This window comes from Panulirus ornatus, chromosome 6 (genome assembly GCF_036320965.1).
Source record: "Panulirus ornatus isolate Po-2019 chromosome 6, ASM3632096v1, whole genome shotgun sequence".
Taxonomy (NCBI): Eukaryota; Metazoa; Arthropoda; class Malacostraca; order Decapoda; family Palinuridae; genus Panulirus; species Panulirus ornatus.
In genome coordinates, this window is record NC_092229.1 from 20,233,091 (window position 1) to 20,253,696 (window position 20,606).

Below are 20,606 nucleotides of genomic sequence, written 5' to 3' on the forward strand. Positions count from 1 at the left end.
GGTGAATCACATAGTGGAGACCTTTTCTATCACAGAATCTAAGCGTTTGGGCTTGTAATTTCTACTGAAAATTAAGTATAGGAGTGAAAAACAACCACCAGTAAGTTGGTTTTTATTCAGCTGTCTTGACTTTACCAAATGCTACAACCATTGGCTTATCATTTAAGATGAATCCATTGGTGTCTTCTAAGGCTTCACTTGCTTGTTTCACCGATGGGAATGTTACAAAGGCTTGTCCCTTCATGCGACCCTCTTTCATCAGACGAATAGAAAACCTGCAAAATTTGTCAAAATACTACTTGAAGCTCATACATATCTTTAACACTTCCCAGCAATAATGCCCATTTAATGATATAACATTACATATACCATACTCTTTAACTGTAAAAGTACTGCTCTCAAACCATGTGAAGTACCTCTGTACAGCCTAATCCCACAACTCATACAGTCAAATTTTCCTGCATATGTTTGAAGAAAGCTGTGTAGGTATGTATATTTGCGTGTGTGGACGTATGTACATGTGTATGGGGGGGGGTTTGGGGCATTTCTTTCGTCTGTTTCCTTGCGCTACCTCGCAAACGCGGGAGACAGCGACAAAGTATTAAAAAAAAAAAAAAAATGTTTGAAGAAAACAACAGTTCCTTTACTAGTAAGGCATGTCACCCAGACTCTGACCAGGCCACACCAATATTATATTGCCCAAAAGTAATTGGTGACGCTTTTTTTTTATTATACTTAGCCGCTGTCTCCTGCATTAGCAAGGTAGCACAAGGAAACAGATGAAGAATGGCCGATCCCACCCTCATACACATGTATGTACATAAACGCCCACACACGCACTTATACATACCTACACATTTCAACATACACATACACAGACATATACATATATACACATGTACATATCCATACATGTTGCCTTCATCCATTCCTGTCGCCACCCATATACATACACAGACATATACATATATACACATGTACATATCCATACTTGTTGCCTTCATCCATTCCCATCGCCACCCCGCCACATACGAAATTGCATCTCCCTCCAGCAAGGCAGTGCCAGCAATAGACAAAAAAGACCACATTCGTTCACACAATCTCCAGCTGTCATGTGTAATGCACCAAAACCACAGCTCCCTTTCCACATAAAGGCCCCACAGACCACTTACCTCAGATGCTTCACATACCCTGGTTCAATCCATTGACAGCACGTCAACCCCGGTAAACACATCATTCCAATTCACTCTATTCTTTGAATGCCTTTCACCCTCTTGTATATTCAAGCCCAGATATCTCAAAATCTTTTTCACTCCATCATTCCACCCCCATTTTGGTGTCCCACTACTCCTTCTTACCTTCACCTCTCACACATATATCCTCTTTGTCAATCTTTCCTCACTCGTTCTCTCCATGTGACCAAACCATTTCAACACACCCTCTTCTGCTCTCTCAACCACACTTTTTCTTACCACACATCTCTCTTACCCTTTCATTACTTACACGATCAAACCACCTCAAACCACATGTTGTCCTCAAACATTTCATTTCCAACACATCCACCCTCCTCCATACAACCGTATCTATAGCCCATGCCTTGCAACCATATAACATTGTTGGAACCACTATTCCTTCAAACATATCCTTTTTTTGCTCTCCGAGATAACGTTTTTGGCTTCCACACATTCTTCAATGCTCCCAGAACCTTTGCTCCCTCCCAACCCTGTGACTCACTTCTGCTTCCATGGTTCCATCCACTGGTAAGTCCACTTCCAGATATCTAAAACACTTCACTTCCTCCAGTTTTTCTCCTTTCAAACTTGCCTCCCAATAAACTTGTCCCTCAACCCTACTGAACCAAATAACCTTGCTCTTATTCACATTCAATCTCAACTTTCTTCTTTCACAAACTTTACCAAATTCAGTCACCCACCAACTTTTGCAGTTTCTCACCCGAATCACCCACTAGCACTATATCAACAAAAACTTACTCACTTCCCAAGCCCTCTCATCCAAAACTCTTGCATTCACCTCCCTGACCACCCCATCCATAAACAAATTAAACAAACATGGAGACATCATGCAAACCGACATTCACTGGAAACCAGTCACTTTCCTCTCTTCCTACTCGTACACATGCCTGACATCCTTGTTAAAAACTTTTCACTACTAACAACTTACCTTCCACACCTTATACTCTTAAAACCTTCCACAAAGCATCTCTATCCACCCTATCATATGCCTTCCCCAGATCTGTAAATGCTACATACAAATCTATCTGTTTTCTAAGTATTTCTCACATCCATCCTTCAAAGCAAACACCTGATCCACACATCCTTTACCACTTCTGAAACCACACTGCTCCTCCCCAGTCTGATGCTCTACATATCTTCATCCTCAAAATCAATATCCTCGAATACAATCTCTCAGGAATACTCAACAAACTTGTGCCTCTGTAATTTGAACACTTACCTTTATCCCCTTTGCCTTTGTCCAATGGCAAGGAAACAGACGAAAAATGGCCCAACCCATTGTATGTGGGTGGGTTGGGCCATTATTTGTCTGTTTTTCCCTTGCGCTACCTCCTAATTGCGGGGAAAGGCTGCAAAAGAAAATATAAATAAATAATATATATTATATATATTTTTTTTTTTTTTTTTTTTTTTTTTTTTTTACTTTGCGCGTCTCCCCCCGTTTTCAGGGAAACGCAAAAACAGACGAAAGAAATGGCCCCCCAACCCCCCCCCCCCCCTACACATGTAATACAACCCTCCCACACCAAATAAAATTTCCTCACAGCTTTCCCTGGGTTTTCCCCAGACCTTCACATGCCTTGATTCAATCCTTGACACACTCAACCCCGTTACCACATTCCAATTCACCATCTTGCCCCCCTTTTACCCCCCCGCATTTTAGCCCCCGATCACACAAAACTTTTTCACTCCATTTTTCCACCTCCCAAATTTTGGGCTCCCTCCCCTCCTCTTTCCCCCCACCTCCCACACTTACCTCTTGGGCAATCTTCCTCCCCCTTTCTCCATGTGCCCAAACCCTTCAAAACCCCCTTTGCTCTTCAACCACGCTTTTTTTAAATTTCCAAAAACACTCTCTTACCCTTAGGGTTATTTACTCGATAAAAACCACCCACACCACAAAAGTCCTCAAACATTAAATTTCCACCCAAAATCCATCCTCCGCCCCAAAACTCTATCTTCCCACGCCTAAAAACCCAAATAAAAAACATTTTTGGGGCCCCATTTTCCCCTTCAAACAAAAACCCTTTTTTGTTTTCCGAGATAATGTTCTCGATTTCCACACATTCTTAAAGGGCTCCCAAATTTTTTCCGCCCCCCTCCCCCACCCTAGATCCATTTCCCCGCTTCCATGGTTCCTTCCGCTGCCAATCCATTTCCAAATATCAAAAACACTTCACTTCCCCCGGGTTTTTCTCCATTCAAACTAACCCCCCAATTGACTGACCCTCAACCACTGTCCCTAAAAAAAACCTTTGGCTTTTAATTCCCATTTACTTTTTAAATTTTCTTTTTCCCCAACATTTTAAACCAAAAAAAACCCTCATCCCCAGCTTCTGCTTTTCTCCTTGAATCAGCCCCCGGGGGCTGTTTTCCATCAGCGAACAAAAACTGACTCATTTCCCCCAATTCTCATCCCCAACAGACCATACTTCCCCCTTTTTCCCAAAAACTTTTTGCATTCACCTCCCAAAACAACCCCACCCATAAAAAAATTTAAAAACCATGGAGCCCTCACACACCCCTCCCGGGAAAATCCAACATTCATTTAAAAACCAATCACTTTCCTTTTTCCCTACACGTACACATCCCCTTACATCCTCGAAAAAAAACTTTTCACTGCTTCTAAAAAATTCCTCCCCACCCCAATATTTTTAAATTATTTTTATTTTTATATTTTTTCCCGGGGAAAAGGGGAGAAAGAATATTTCCCCAAAGTATTCCCTGGTGTCGTGAAGGTGACAAAAAGGGGGAAAGGGAGGGGGGGGGCGGGAAAAATCCTCCCCCTTTTTTTTTTTTTTTTTTTAATTTTCCAAAAAAAGGGAACAAAAAAGGGGGGTTCATGAGGAAAATTCCCTCTAACCCCAAATTCTCTGTTCAAACCCGCTACCCCCCTTTTAACGGGGGAAATGAAAATTTAGTATAAAAAAAAAAAAAAAAAAGTATATATATATTATATATATATTAATATTTTTAAAAAAAAAAATTTTTTTTTTTAAAAAAAAAATAATATAAAAATTTTAATATATTAATAAATTATTTATATATATATTTTTAAATTTTAAAAATTTTTTCCCTTTTTTTCCATACCGATTTTAAACCTTTTTGGTCTTTTCATTTTTTTTTTTTTTTTTTAAATTTCAAGCTGGGAATTTTTCATTTTTCAAATTGTTTCTTACATTTTTCATATGTCTTTTTTTTGAAGGGGTTGTGGGTGTGTGAGAAGGGGGAAAACCAAATTGGAGGGGGAAAGAGGGAGTAAAAAAAATTTTTGTGTGTGGGGGCCCTTGAACATGAAGGAGGGTGAAAGGGGGGCGGGAATAGAGTAAATTTGGGAGCGATGTGGTAAAACCGGGGGTTGATGCTGTCAGGGGTTTTGAATGGGCATTAAGCGTCTGGGGTAAAGCTTGGAAAGCTTGTAGTTTATTTTTGCGGGGTTGGGGAACGTATGTAAAAACATGTTATGGGGGGGGGTTGGGGCCTTTTCTTTCCTTTTTCCGGCCAAACCCCCCCGAAAACCCGGGGGAAACACGACAAAAGCAAAAAAAAAAAAAATAATATATTTTTCTTTTCTTTTTACTTTTCCCATTTCCCGCTTTAGTGGGGTAGCGAAAAGAAAGAGGGCTGGGCCTTTAGGGAATATGGGGGCAAATGCACGCTTTCCCCCAATCCTCGGGCACCTCACCATGGCCCTACTTTCCTTTTAAAAAACCCTTTTCCAAAACCCAGTAAAACAATACTTTCACCCCCTTTTTTAAATAAATTCCCTGAAAATACCACCCAAAAAATATGAGGGTTTTTGGCACGCATTCCGCCAACCCTGGGACCTCCCCATATCTACTTAATTAAAAACCTTACCAACCGGGTAAACAATAAAGCCCACCCCCTTTTTTTAAATTTAAATTTCCCACTGAAACCACCCAAAACCTGCTGCCTTCCCCTTTCATCTTCCGAAACCCTTTTACTCCCTCTTTTTTTTTCCCAAAATTTTTTTTCCCCCTTAACCCTCCACTTTGCCCCCACCACCCCAAACCAAAAAAACCCAAATATCTCCCACTCTAATCAAACCCCTTCAAAAAACCCTTTTCAAAAACTCACTCCATCTCCTCACATAACCATATTTTTAACACCCCCCCCTTTTGTGCCCTTCACTGAATTTCCCCATTTGCTCCCTTTTTATGCACTTTTTTTTACCTCCTTCCAGAAAAACTTTTTTTCCCCAAAATTTTTTTGATACTCTCTCACCCCAAATTCATTTGCCCTTTTTTTTTTACCTCTTGCACCCTTTTCTTGACCTCCCGTTCTTTTTTTTTATACATCTCCCCCTCAATTTCATTTTTTCCCTGCAAAAAAACGTCCAAATGGGCCCCTCTCTTCTCTTTTTACTAATTCTCTTACTTCTTCATCCCACCCCCTCACTTCCCCCTTTTAAACAAACCCCCTCCCACTCTTCTCATGCCCCAAAACTTTTTTTCGCAATCCCTAAATATAATATATATATTTTTAAATAAATAAATTTTTAAAAAAAATATAAGGTGGGGGTTTTTGGGGGGGTAAAAAAGAGCTTTTTGGAAAGGGGAAGTTAAATTGTTGGGGTTTGGGGTTGGGGTGATCAGGTTGGTTTGCTGTTTCCCCTTGAAAAACTGCCCAAAACTGGTGATGAGTTGGTAAAATGTTGGGAAAAAGAAAGTTAAGATTTAAAAGTGAAAAGGCAAGGTTATTAGGGACATATTGGGTCAAGTCAATTTGGGAGGTAGTTTTGAATGGAGAAAAACTTGAGGAAGTGAATTGTTTTAGATATCTGGGTGGATTTGGCAACGGATGGAACCATGAAAGCGGAAGTGAGTCACAGGGTAGGGGAGGGGGCGAAGGTTCTGGGAGCATTGAAGAATCTGTAGAAGGTGAAAATGTTATCTCGGAAAGCAAAAATGGGTATGTTAGTAGGAATAGTGGTTCCAACAAAGTTATATGGTTGTGACTCATTGGCGATGGATAGGGTTGTGCGAAGGTGGGTGTATGTGTTGGAAATGAGATGTTTGAGGACAATATGTGGTGTAAGGTGGTTTGATTGAGTAAGTAATGAAAGGCTAAGAGAGATGTGTGGTAGTACATAGAGTGTGGAAAGATTGACAAAGAGGATACATGTCTCAGAGGTGGAGGGAACGAGGGAAGTGGGAGACCAAATTTGAGGTGGAAGGATGGAGTGAAAAAGATTTTGAGTGATCGGGGCCTGAACGTACAGGAGGGTGAAAGGCATGCAAAGAATAGAGTGAATTGGAATGATGTGGCATACCGGGGTTGACATGCTGTCAGTGGATTGAACCAGGGCATGTGAAGTGTCTCGGTTAAACTATGGAACGTTTTGTGGGGCCTGGATGTGGAAGGGGAGCTGTGGTTTTGGTGCATTACCTATGACAGCTAAAGTCTAAGTATACCCTTTGTTGTCTTTTCCTACTGCTTCCTTGTGGACAAGCGGCAGGAAGGGGGTGTCATTTCATGTGTGGCGGGGTGGTGGCAGGAATGGATGAAGGCAGCATATATGAATATGTGCATATGTGTATATGTCTGTGTATGTATATGTATACATTGATATGTATAGGTATGTATATGTGCATGTGTGGGAGTTTATGTATATTCATGTGTATGTGGGTGGGTTGGGCCATTTGTTCATCTGTTTCCTTGCGCTACTTCACTAACGCGGGAGACAGCGACAAAGTAGAATCATCAGCGAACAACAACTGACTCACTTCCCAAGCTCTCTCATCCCCAACAGACTTCATCCTTGCCCCTCTTTCCAAAACTCTTGCATTCACCTCCCTAACAACCCCATCCATAAACAAATTAAACAACCATGGAGACATCACACACCCCTGCCACAAACCTACATTCACTGAGAACCAATCACTTTCCTCTCTTCCTACACGTACACATGCCTTACATCCTCGATAAAAACTTTTCACTGCTTCTAACAACTTGCCTCCCACACCATATATTCTTAATACCTTCCACAGAGCATCTCTATCAACTCTATCATATGCCTTCTCCAGATCCATAAATGCTACATACAAATCCATTTGCTTTTCTAAGTATTTCTCACATACATTCTTCAAAGCAAACACCTGATCCACACATCCTCTACCACTTCTGAAACCACACTGCTCTTCCCCAATCTGATGCTCTGTACATGCCTTCACCCTCTCAATCAATACCCTCCCATACAATTTGCCAGGAATACTCAACAAACTTATACCTCTGTAATTTGAGCACTCACTCTTATCCCCTTTGCCTTTGTACAATGGCACTATGCACGCATTCCGCCAATCCTCAGGCACCTCACCATGAGTCATACATACATTAAATAACCTTACCAACCAGTCAACAATACAGTCACCCCCTTTTTTAATAAATACCATCCAATAAATAAATATATATATTTGTAAGGGTTTTCAGAAAAGAAGAGAAAATGTTGGGGTGAAGAGAGTGGTGAGAGTAAGTGAGCTTGGGAAGGAGACTTGTGTGAGGAAGTACCAGGAGAGACTGAGTACAGAATGGAAAAAGGTGAGAACAAAGGAGGTGAGGCGAGTGGGGGAGGAATGGGATGTATTTAGGGAAGCAGTGATGGCTTGTGCAAAAGATACTTGTGGCATGAGAAGCGTGGGAGGTGGGTTGATTAGAAAGGGTAGTGAGTGGTGGGATGAAGAAGTAAGATTATTAGTGAAAGAGAAGAGAGAGGCATTTGGACGATTTTTGCAAGGAAAAAATGCAAATGAGTGGGAGATGTATAAAAGAAAGAGGCAGGAGGTCAAGAGAAAGGTGCAAGAGGTGAAAAAGAGGGCAAATGAGAGTTGGGGTGAAAGAGTATCATTAAATTTTAGGGAGACTGAAAAGATGTTTTGGAAGGAGGTAAATAAAGTGCGTAAGACAAGGGAGCAAATGGGAACTTCAGTGAAGGGGCTAATGGGCAGTGATAACAAGTAGTGGTGATGTGAGAAGGAGATGGAGTGAGTATTTGGAAGGTTTGTTGAGTGTGTTTGATAATAGAGTGGCAGATATAGGGTGTTTTGGTCGAGGTGGTGTGCAAAGCGAGAGGGTTACGTAAAATGATTTGGTAAACAGAGAAGAGGTAGTAAGAGCTTTGCGCAAGACGAAAGCCGGCAAGGCAGCAGGTTTGGATGGTATTGCAGTGGAATTTATTAAAAAAGGGGGTGACTGTATTGTTGACTGGTTGGTAAGGTTATTTAATGTATGTATGATTCATGGTGAGGTGCCTGAGGATTGGTGGAATGCTTGCATAGTGCCATTGTACAAAGGCAAAGGGGATAAGAGTGGGTGCTCAAATTACAGAGGTATGTCATTTGAGTATTCCTGGTAATTATATGGGAGGGTATTGATTGAGAGGGTGAAGGCATGTACAGAGCATCAGATTGGGGAAGAGCAGTGTGGGTTCAGAAGTGGTAGAGGATGTGTGGATAAGGTGTTTACTTTGAAGAATGTATGTGAGAACTACTTAGAAAAGCAAATGGATTTGTATGTAGCATTTATGGATCTGGAGAAGGCATATGATAGAGTTGACAGAGATGCTCTGTGGAAGGTATTAAGAATATATGGTGTGGGAGGCAAGATGTTAGAAGCAGTGAGAAGTTTTTATCAAGGATGTAAGGCATGTGTACGTGTAGAAAGAGGCGAAAGTGATTGGCTCTCAGTGAATGTAGGTTTGCGGCAGGGGTGTGTGATGTCTCCATGGTTGTTTAATTTGTTTATGGATGGGGTTGTTAGGGAGGTGAATGCAAGAGTTTTGGAAAGAGGGGCAAGTATGCAGTCTGTTGTGGATGAAAGAACTTGGGAAGTGAGTCAGTTGTTGTTTGCTGATGATACAGCGCTCGTAGCTGATTCATGTGAGAAACTACAGAAGCTGGTGACTGAGTTTGGTAAAGTGTGTGAAAGAAGAAAGTTAAGAGTAAATGTGAATAAGAGCAAGGTTATTAGGTAGATTAGGGTTGAGGGTTAAGTCAATAGGGAGGTAAGTTTGAATGGAGAAAAACTGGAGGAAGTAAAGTGCTTTAGATATCTGGGAGTGGATCTGGCAGCGGATGTAACCATGGAAGCGGAAGTGAATGATAGGGTGGGGAAGGGGGCAAAAATTCTGGGAGCCTTGAAGAATGTTTGGAAGTCGAGAACATTATCTCGGAAAGCAAAAACGGTAATGTTTGATGGAATAGTGGTTCCAACAATGTTGTATGGCTGGGAGGCGTGGGCTATGGATAGAGTTGTGCACATGAGGGTGGATGTGCTGGAAATGAGATGTTTGAGGACAATATGTGGTGTGAGGTGGTTTGATCGAGTAAGTAATGTAAGGGTAAGAGAGATGTGTGGAAATAAAGAGAATGTGGTTGAGAGAGCTGAAGAGGGTGTTTTGAAAATGGTTTGGTCACATGGAGAGAATGAGTGAGGAAAGATTGACCAAGAGGATATATGTGTCAGAGGTGGAGGGAATGATGAGAAGTGAGAGACCAAATTGGAGGTGGAAAGATGGAGTGAAAAAGATTTTGAGTGATCGGGGCCTGAACATGCAGGTGGGTGAAAGGCGTGCAAGGAATAGAGTGAATTGGAACAATGTGGTATACCGGGGTCAACGTGCTGTCAATGGATTGAACCAGGGCATGTGAAGCGTCTGGGGTAAACCATGGAAAGTTCTGTGGGGCCTGGATGTGGAAAGGGAGCTGTGGTTTCGGTGCATTATTACATGACAACTAGAGACTGAGTGTGAACGAATGTGGCCTTTGTTATCTTTTCCTAGCACTACCTCGCGCACATTTGGGGGGAGGGGGTTGTTATTTCATGTGTGGCGGGGTAGCGATGGGAATGAATAAGGGCAGACAGTATGAATTATGTGCATGTGTATATATGTATATGTCTGTGTGTGTGTATATATGTATACGTTGTGATGAATAGGTATGTATATTTGCGTGTGTGGACGTGTATGTATATACATGTGTATGTGGGTGGGTTGGGCCATTTCTTTCATGTGTTTCCTTGCGCTACCTCGCTAACGAGGGAGACAACGACAAAGCAAAATAAATAAATAAATAAATAAATATATATATTTGTATGGGTTTTCAGAAAAGAAGAGAGAATGTTGGGGTGAAGAGAGTGGTAAGAGTAAGTGAGCTTGGGAAGGAGACTTGTGTGAGGAAGTACCAGGAGAGACTGAGTACAGAATGGAAAAAGGTGAGAACAAAGGAGGTAAGGCGAGTGGGGGAGGAATGGGATGTATTTAGGGAAGCAGTGATGGCTTGCGCAAAAGATACTTGTGGCATGAGAAGCGTGGGAGGTGGGTTGATTAGAAAGGATAGTGAGTGGTGGGATGAAGAAGTAAGATTATTAGTGAAAGAGAAGAGAGAGGTATTTGGACGATTTTTGCAGGGAAAAAATGCAAATGAGTGGGAGATGTATAAAAGAAAGAGGCAGGAGGTCAAGAGAAAGGTGCAAGAGGTGAAAAAGAGGGCAAATGAGAGTTGGGGTGAAAGAGTATCATTAAATTTTAGGGAGACTAAAAAGATGTTTTGGAAGGAGGTAAATAAAGTGTGTACGACAAGGGAGCAAATGGGAACTTCAGTGAAGGGGCTAATGGGCAGGTGATAACAAGTAGTGGTGATGTGAGAAGGAGATGGAGTGAGTATTTTGAAGATTTGTTGAGTGTGTTTAATGATAGAGTGGCAGATATAGGGTGTTTTGGTCGAGGTGGTGTGCAAAGTGAGAGGGTTAGGGAAAATGATTTGGTAAACATAGAAGAGGTAGTAAGAGGTTTGCGGAAGACAAAAGCCGGCAAGGCAGCAGGTTTGGATGGTGTTGCAGTGGAATTTATTAAAAAAGGGGGTGACTGTATTGTAGACTGGTTGGTAAGGTTGTTTATGTATGATTCATGGTGAGGTGCCTGAGGATTGGCAGAATGCTTGCATAGTGCCATTGTACAAAGGCAAAGGGGATAAGAGTGAGTGCTCAAATTACAGAGGTATAAGTTATTTGAGTATTCCTGGTAATTATATGGGAGGGTATTGATTGAGAGGGTGAAGGCATGTACAGAGCATCGGATTGGGGAAGAGCATTGTGGTTTCAGAAGTGGTAGAGGATGTGTGGATCAGGTGTTTGCTTTGAAGAATATATGTGAGAACTACTTAGAAAAGCAAATGTATTTGTATGTAGCATTTATGGATCTGGAGAAGGCATATGATAGAGCTGATAGAGATGCTCTGTGGAAGGTATTAAGAATATATGGTGTGGGAGGCAAGTTGTTAGAAGCAGTGAGAAGTTTTTATCAAGGATGTAAGGCATGTGTACGTGTAGAAAGAGAGGAAAGTGATTGGTTCTCAGTGAATGTAGGTTTGCGGCAGGGATGTGTGATGTCTCCATGGTTGTTTAATTTGTTTATGGATGGGGTTGTTAGAGAGGTGAATGCAAGAGTTTTGGAAAGAGGGGCACGTATGCAGTCTGTTGTGGATGAAAGAACTTGGGAAGTGAGTCAGTTGTTGTTCGCTGATGATACAGCGCTGGTAGCTGATTCATGTGAGAAACTACAGAAGCTGGTGACTGAGTTTGGTAAAGTGTGTGAAAGAAGAAAGTTAAGAGTAAATGTGAATAAGAGCAAGGTTATTAGGTAGATTAGGGTTGAGGGTTAAGTCAATTGGGAGGTAAGTTTGAATGGAGAAAAACTGGAGGAAGTAAAGTGCTTTAGATATCTGGGAGTGGATCTGTCAGCGGATGTAACCATGGAGCGGAAGTGAATGATAGGGTGGGGAAGGGGGCAAAAATTCTGGGAGCCTTGAAGAATGTTTGGAAGTCGAGAACATTATCTCGGAAAGCAAAAATGGTAATGTTTGAAGGAATAGTGGTTCCAACAATGTTGTATGGCTGCGAGGCGTGGGCTATGGATAGAGTTGTGCGCAGGAGGGTGGATGTGCTGGAAATGAGATGTTTGAGGACAATATGTGGTGTGAGGTGGTTTGATCGAGTAAGTAATGTAAGGGTAAGAGAGATGTGTGGAAATAAAAAGAGTGTGGTTGAGAGAGCAGAAGAGGGTGTTTTGAAATGGTTTGGTCACATGGAGAGAATAAGAGAGGAAAGATTGACCAAGAGGATATATGTGTCAGAGGTGGAGGGAATGAGGAGAAGTGGGAGACCAAATTGGAGGTGGAAAGATGGAGTGAAAAAGATTTTGAGTGATCGGGGCCTGAACATGCAGGTGGGTGAAAGGCGTGCAAGGAATAGAGTGAATTGGAACAATGTGGTATACCTGGATCGACGTGCTGTGAATGGATTGAACCAGGGCATATGAAGCATCTGAGGTAAACCATGGAAAGTTCTGTGGGGCCTGGATGTGGAAAGGGAGCTGTGGTTTCGGTGCATTATCACATGACAGCTAGAGATTGAGTGTGAACGAATGGGGCCTTTGTTGTCTTTTCGTAGCGCTACCTCGCACAGATGAGGGGGGAGGGGATTGTTATTCCATGTGTGGCAAGGTGGCAATGGGAATAAATAAAGGCAGACAGTATGAATTATGTACATGTGTATATATGTATATGTCTGTGTGTGTATATATATGTGTACACTGAGATGTATAGGTATGTATATTTGCGTGTGTGGACGTGTATGTATATACATGTGTATGTGGGTGGGTTGGGCCATTCTTTCGTTAGTATTTTGAAGGAATGATGAAAATAAGATGATAAGAGTGGTAGATGTAAGGTGTTTGAGTTGGGATGGTATGCGAAGCGAGATGGTCAGGGAGAGTGTTTTGGTGAAAAGAGAAGAGTTGGTGAAAGCCTTGTGGAAGATGATATTCAGAGAAAACCAGCAAGGCGGAAGGATTGTATGGTTCTGCAGTTGAATGTATTAAGAAACAGGGTGTTGATTACTTGGTAAGGATATTTAATGTATGTATGGATCATGGTGACTCGCCTGAGGATTGGAGGAATGTATGTATATTGCCATTGTATAAGGACAAAGAGGATAAAGATGAATGTTCAAAGTACAGAGGTATAAGTTTGTTGAGTATACCTGGAAAATATTATAAGAGGGTATTGATTGAAAGATTGAAGGCATGTACAGAACATCATACTGGGGAGGAGCGGTGTGGTTTCAAAAGTGGTACAGGATGTATGGATCAGGTCTTTATTCTGAAGAATGAGAAACGTGTAGGTAAAAAGATGAATTTGTATGTGGCATTAATGGATCTGGAGAAGGCATATGGTAGGGTAGATAGATCTGCTTTATGGAAGGTCTTAAGAATATATGGTGTGGCAGGTAAGCTGTTAGAAGCAGAGAAGTTTTTATCAAGGGTTTAAGGAGTGCATATGAAGGAAGAGTGGAGAGTGAATGGTTCACAGTGTAAGTCGGTCTGCAGCAAGGGTGTGTGATGTAACCATGGTTGTTAAATTTGTTTAGGAATGAGATGATTAGGGAGGTAAATGCATTAGTTTTGGAGAGAGGGGCAAGTATGCAGTCTGTTAGTGATGCGAGGGCCCGGTTAGTGAGTCAGTTAATGCATTGGGCAGTTAATGCTTGCCAATGAGCAACACTGATGGCTGATTCAAGTGAGAATTTGCAAAAGTTGGTGACTGAGATGGAAGAGTGTGTGAAAGGAGAAAGCTAAGAGTAAATGTGAATAAAAGTAAGGCTACTAGGTTCAGCAGGATTGAGGACAAGTTAGTTGGGACGTAAGTTTTAATGGAGAAAATTTGTAGGATGTTAAGTGTTTCAGATACCTAGGAGTGGACTTGGCAGGGAATGGAACCATGGAAGTGGAAGTGTGTCATATGGTGGGGGAAGGGGCAAAGGTTTGGGAAACAATGAAGAATGTTTGGAAAGAGAGAATGTTTATCTTGGAGAGCAAAAATGGGTATATTTGAAGGAATAGTAGTTCCAACAATATTATATGGTTGCAGGGCATGGGCTATAGATAGGGTTGTGCAGAGGAGGGTGGATGTGTCAAAAATGAATTGCTTGAGGTCAATATGGGGAGTGAGTTCATTTGATCAGGTAAGTAATGAATGGGTAAGAGAGATGTGTGGTAATAAAAAGAGCATGGTTGAGAGAGCAGAAGAGGGTGTGTTGAATTAGTTTGGATATATGGAAAGAATGGGTTAAGAAAGGTTGACAAAGAGATATGTGTTAAAGGTGGAGGGAACAAGGAGAAGTGGGAGGCCAAAATGGAGGTGGAAGAGTGGATTGAAATAAATTTTGAGTGATCGGGGCCTGAATATACAGGAGGGTGAAAGGCATGTATGGAATAGAGTGTAATGGAACGATGTGGTACTCTGGAGTTGGCGGGCTGTCAGTAGACTGAACTAGGGCATTTGAAACATCTGGGGTACACCATGGAAAGGTCTTTGGGGTCTGGATGTGGATAGGAAGCTATAGCTTTGGTGCATTACACATGAAAGCTATAGAATGAATGAATGTGAGTGGTTCATATTCCACTGCCAATTTAATGGAGTAGATTAGGTAATATAGACTTTAAATCACTCACACTATTCCTTGACCCCATGCCCAGTGTATTAAAATGAAATATGAGCCTTCTGCACTTAAAAAAGGTGCTTCTTATTTTTTCTCTATAAATTTTCACTTTCTCAAAAAAAAAAGTTCCAAAATTGTTATTCTACTAAGCTCCCTTGTTTCACTCCACTCTTTCAGTCCTACATTCCTTTCTAAAAAAAAAAAAAAAGCATCTTTCAACTCTTCTTTAAAAAGTTCTGTATTTACTGAGCAATTTATACCTTCCATCAATCTTCACTATAGTAATAATGAAAGTGAAGTGATTTGGGATTACACATTCAACTTTCCATTCATAGCCTTTGTTCCACAGGTAGCTTAATCTGTTTGGGAACATTCACCCTAGATTACTTATAATTAATTACCAGGAATCCTTTTAGTGCTACTGGTGCCAATCTACAATTATGCAACAGAGCACTATTGGTGTCAATCTCAACACATAATTTCCCACCAAAATCTGAATTCTGTTTACGCTGTAGGTTCCATTGGCTGGCCTTAGATAACAACTTAGAGAATTGGAGCTGTCTGAAGGCCTTAATAAGCCACTAGTGACCACAGTGGAGGGTTGTGTACCACCTGCATTTCCCTAGCACCCACATCAGCCCATGCCAACAGTATACAGTAAAGGATTGGCCAATACATAAATCATGTTTTTCCTAAAATAGGGATGGATGCTCAGTTTTTAAGAAAATTGATGGATATGAATTTTCTCTTTTTCACTTTATTACATAATAAAAAAGTTAGGGATTTTCTTTACATACTATGGATTGGCCAATCCAGTAAATAAAGTGTTTTTCTTAAACTAGGAGAACTTTAGACTTAATTCACAAGGAAAAAGTAATTATTCTAATATATTTTGTGCTCCTTTTCATAAATTGAAAAATAAAATATGATTAATACATTTTGTGCCCCTTTTCATAAATTGAGAAAAAAAATATAAAGTTTTCTATAAAAGGAGGAAGGAAAAAAATCAAATGCAAACCAGAAAGGTTAAATAATATCATATTCATAAATGTTTTCCCAAAACTCTGACTTTTCACATTTCCTTTCTTTGTATCCTGTCTACATAGTGTGATCTCAAGAAGGGAATTCTCATAATTCTTTCGCTCAATTTTTAGAGTGCTCTAGTAAAAAGATGGCAACTCTGTAAGTCATGGGAAGGCATTATTACAAGCTTCATTCTGTGCCAACTGTTAAGGTGCTTAGTTCTCTAACATGAGACATTGTGTGTACTAGCTTCAAACAGTGTCTATATTTTGCATGAATCATCCTGCTTTAACACAGAAATAGCTGCTTCCATACATCAGTATTCAATATGAGATACCAATAATACATCAGAAATTTGATAACCTAGTGAAAATTTACTTACCCATTAGCTTCCTCCTCATTTTGCCAAAATATATACCGTCCATATATATATTTCAAATCTTTTTCATTAGTTGTTTTGGCCAAATTCTTGATATATAGTTTAGTTGATGGCTCACCTGACTTGTAATTTTTGAATACTGTTAGCAGAGGCCAGTCTGTGAAAAGAAATTGACCCTCGTTAAGTACAACAGAAGTGGTGTGGTATTAAAAAGGAATAGGCACTGTAACTATTTTGAAGAAGGAATACAACAGCAGCAGAAGCAACAGGATTGTCACATTACACACCACACTACCCCATTATATCAAGCCACCACAACACCAATACTACAACCATTATCATGTCAACACCACTACCAAAAGCAGCAGCAGCATCAAATGGAGCAACAAGTTTGTGAAGCCTTGGTCATTAATGCAGGAAGCTGGAGGTGTGTATAAGCAAGGGAGTGAGAGCTCAAGTAACACTTAACCATTATAGAAAACAGGGAAGAAGTTAGAGAAAATGGGATAAGAAGAATGAGCTAAAGAGGTAAGCTGGAGAAAAAAGGAAGCAGTGAAAGTGGGTGAGGAGGTTAAAGGTGGAAGGGTCAGTGATGAGAAGGAGGAATACCCATGTTGAGCCTTCCTCAAAATTATATCAAGAGAACTGATAGGGAGGATATGAAGCAAATTAGTACATGCATTGACCAGTGATAAGCATAGGGTGTTCAGGTAAAAGCGTATCAACCTCCAAATAAATGAGAAAATATTTCATAGTTCTGGATGATTTTACTTTACTAAGTTGCAACTAGGACTGAAAGCACTAACAAACAATAGTAAGTAGAGGATGAAAATAATGATGTAGATGAACACAAATATTATACTGCCATCTTCACAAAGAGGAGACATACTTTTCAAGAAATTATTCCCTATCTTGGGATGTTTCTTGATAACATGAAAGTGAAAGAAAATATTTGGCAAGTGGTGTCTGGTGAGGATTTTAGTGGTGTAGTCCTGTGCAATAAAAAATTCATTAATAGGAGTTGGGGAATAAGTCTGTTAAGTATTATTATTGTACTTAATCGCTATTTCCCACATCAGTGAGGTAGTGCCAGGAAACAGACAAAGAATGGTCCATCCACTCGTATATATATTTCATTATTATACTTGGTCGCTATCTCCCATGTTAGCGAGGTAGTGCAAGGAAACAGACGAAAGAATGGCCCAACCCACCTACATAAACATGTATATACATACATGTCCACACATGCAAATTTACATACCTTTACATCTCAACGTATACATATATATACACACACAGACATATAAATATATACACATGTACATGATTCATACTATCTGCCTTTAATCATTCCCATCGCCACCCCGCCACACATGAAATAACAACCCCTTCCCCCCCCCCGCATTTGTGCGAGGTAGCGCTAGGAAAAGACAACAAAGGCCACATTCATTCACACTCAGTCTCTAGCTGTCATGCAATAATACACCGAAACCACAGCTCCCTTTCCACATCCAGACCCTACAGAACTTTCCATGGTTTACCCCAGACACTTCACATGCCCTGGTTCAATCCATTGACAGCACGTCGATCCCGGTATACCACATCGTTCCAATTCACTCTATTCCTTGCACACCTTTCACCCTCCTGCATGTTCAGGCCCCGATCACTCAAAATCTTTTTCACTCCATATTTCCACCTCCAATTTGGTCTCCCACTTCACCTCATTCCCTCCACCTCTGACACATATATCCTCTTGGTCAATCTTTCCTCACCCTTTCTCTCCATGTGACTAAACCATTTCAAAACACCCTCTTCTGCTCTCTCAACCACACACTTTTTATTACCACACATCTCTGTTACCCTATTATTAGTTACTCGATCAAACCACCTCACACCACATATTGTCCTCAAACATCTCATTTCCATCACATCCACCCTCCTCCGCACAACTCTATCCATAGCCCACGCCTTGCAACCATATAACACTGTTGGAACCACTATTCCTTCAAACATACCCATTTTTGCTTTCCGAGATAATGTTCTCGACTTCCACACATTAATCAACGCTCTCAGAACTTTCGCCCCTTCCCCCACCCTATGATTCACTTTCGCTTCCATGGTTCCATCCGCTGCCAAATCCACTCTCAGATATCTAAAACACTTCACTTCCTCCAGTTTTTCTCCATTCAAACTTACCTCCCAACTGACTTGTCCCTCAACCCTACTGTACCTAATAACCTTGCTCTTATTCACATTTACTCTCAGCTTTCTTCTTTCAATCACTTTACCAAACTCAGTCACCAGCTTCTGCAGTTTCTCACCTGAATCAGCCACCAGCACTGTATCATCAGCGAACAACAACTGACTCACTTCCCGAGCTCTCTCATCCACAACAGACTGCATACTTGCCCCTCTTTCCAAAACTCTTGCATTTACCTCCCTAACAACCCCATCTATAAACAAATTAAACAACCATGGAGACATCACACACCCCTGCCACAAACCTACATTCACTGAGAACCAATCACTTTCCTCTCTTCCTACACGTACACATGCGTTACATCCTCGATAAAAACTTTTCACTGCTTCTAAAAACTTGCCTCCCACACCATATATTCTTAATACCTTCCACAAAGCATCTCTAATCAACTCTCTCATATGCCTTCTCCAGATCCATAAATGCTACATACAAATCCATTTGCTTTTCTAAGTATTTCTCACATACATTTTTAAAAGTCTTCAAAGCAAACACCTGATCCACCATCCTCTACCACTTCTGAAACCAGACTGTTCTTCCCCAATCTGATGCTCTGTACATGCCTTCACCCTCTCAATCAATACCCTCCCATACAATTTCCCAGGAATACTCAACAAACTTATATCTCTGTAATTTGAGCACTCACTTTTATCCCCTTTGCCTTTGTACATTGGCACTATGCAAGCATTCTGCCAATCCTCAGGCACCTCACCATGAGTCATACATTAAATAACCTTACCAGCCAGTCATCAATACAGTCACCCCCTTTCCTAATAAATTCCACTGCAATACCATCCAAACCCACTGCCTCGCCGGCTTTCGTCTTCCGCAAAGCTTTTACTACCTCTTCTCGGTTTACCAAATCATTTTCCCTAACCCTCTCACTTTGCACACCACCTCAACCAAAACACTATATCTGCCATTCTATCATAAAACAACCTTCAAAATACTCACTCCATCTCCTTCTCACATCACCAGTACTTGTTATCACCTCCCCATTAGCCCCCTTCACTTGTCTTACGCACTTTATTTACCTCCTTCCAAATCTTCTTTTTATTCTTCCTAAAATTTAATGATACTCTCTCACCCCAACTCTCATTTGCCCTCTTTTTCACCTCTTGCACCTTTCTCTTGACCTCCAGCCTCTTTCTTTTATACATCTCCCACTCATTTGCATTATTTCCTTGCAAAAATCGTCCAAATGCCTCTCTCTTGTCTTTCACTGATAATCTTACTTCTTTATCACATCACTCACTACCCTTTCTAATCAACCCACCTCCCACTCTTCTCATGCCACAAGCATCTTTTGCGCAAGCCATCACTGCTTCCCTAAATACATCCCATTCCTCCCCCACTCCCCTTACGTCCTTTGTTCTCACCTTTTTCCATTCTGTACTCAGTCTCTCCTGGTACTTCCTCACACAAGTCTCCTTCCCAAGCTCACTTACTCTCACCACTCTTTTCACTCCAACATTCTCTCTTCTTTTCTGAAAACCTCTGCAAATCTTCACCTTTGCCTCCACAAGATAATGATCAGACATCCCTCCATTTGCACCTCTCAGCACATTAACATCCAAGAGTCTCTCTTTCGTGCGCCTATCAATTAACACTTAATCCAATAACACTCTCTGGCCATCTCTTCTACTTACATACGACATATATATATATTTTTTAAACTTTTAAACTATTCGCCATTTCCCGTGTTAGCGAGGTAGCGTTAAGAACAGAGGACTGGGCCTTTGAGGGAATATCCTCACCTGGCCCTCTTCTCTGTTCCTTCTTTTGGAAAATTAAAAAAAACGAGAGGGGAGGATTTCCAGCCCCCCCCGCTCCCTCCCCTTTTAGTTGCCTTCTACGACACGCAGGGAATACGTGGGAAGTATTCTTTCTCCCTTATCTCCAGGGATAATATATATATATATATATATATATATATATATATATATATATATATATATATATATATATATATATATATATATATATGTGCATATACTTGCTGCCTTTATCCATTCCAGTAGCCACCTCGCCACACATGAAAAACAGCACCTCCCTCCCCCCCCCATGCGCACGAGGTAGCACTAGGAAAGGACAACAAAGGCCACATTCGTTCACACTGTCTATATATGTCATCTGTAATGCACTTAAACCACAGCTCCCTATCCACATCCAAGCCCCACAT

The 20,606-nt window shown here is 41.0% G+C and overlaps 1 protein-coding gene across 2 annotated transcripts in view; it reads right to left on the reverse strand.

The window, feature by feature from the left end:
* Positions 1–99: 99 nt before the first annotated feature.
* Positions 100–20,606, reverse strand: part of LOC139749116 (RNA-binding region-containing protein 3) — a 75,447-nt gene continuing 54,940 nt past the window's right edge. For both annotated transcript variants that reach the window (XM_071662709.1, XM_071662710.1), the window contains exons 6-7: positions 16,171–16,324; positions 100–275 (exon numbers count right to left, since the gene is read on the reverse strand). In XM_071662709.1, coding sequence (XP_071518810.1) covers positions 113–275; positions 16,171–16,324 — 317 coding nt within the window. In that variant the 3' untranslated portion in view covers positions 100–112. The remainder of the gene's footprint in view (positions 276–16,170; positions 16,325–20,606) is intronic.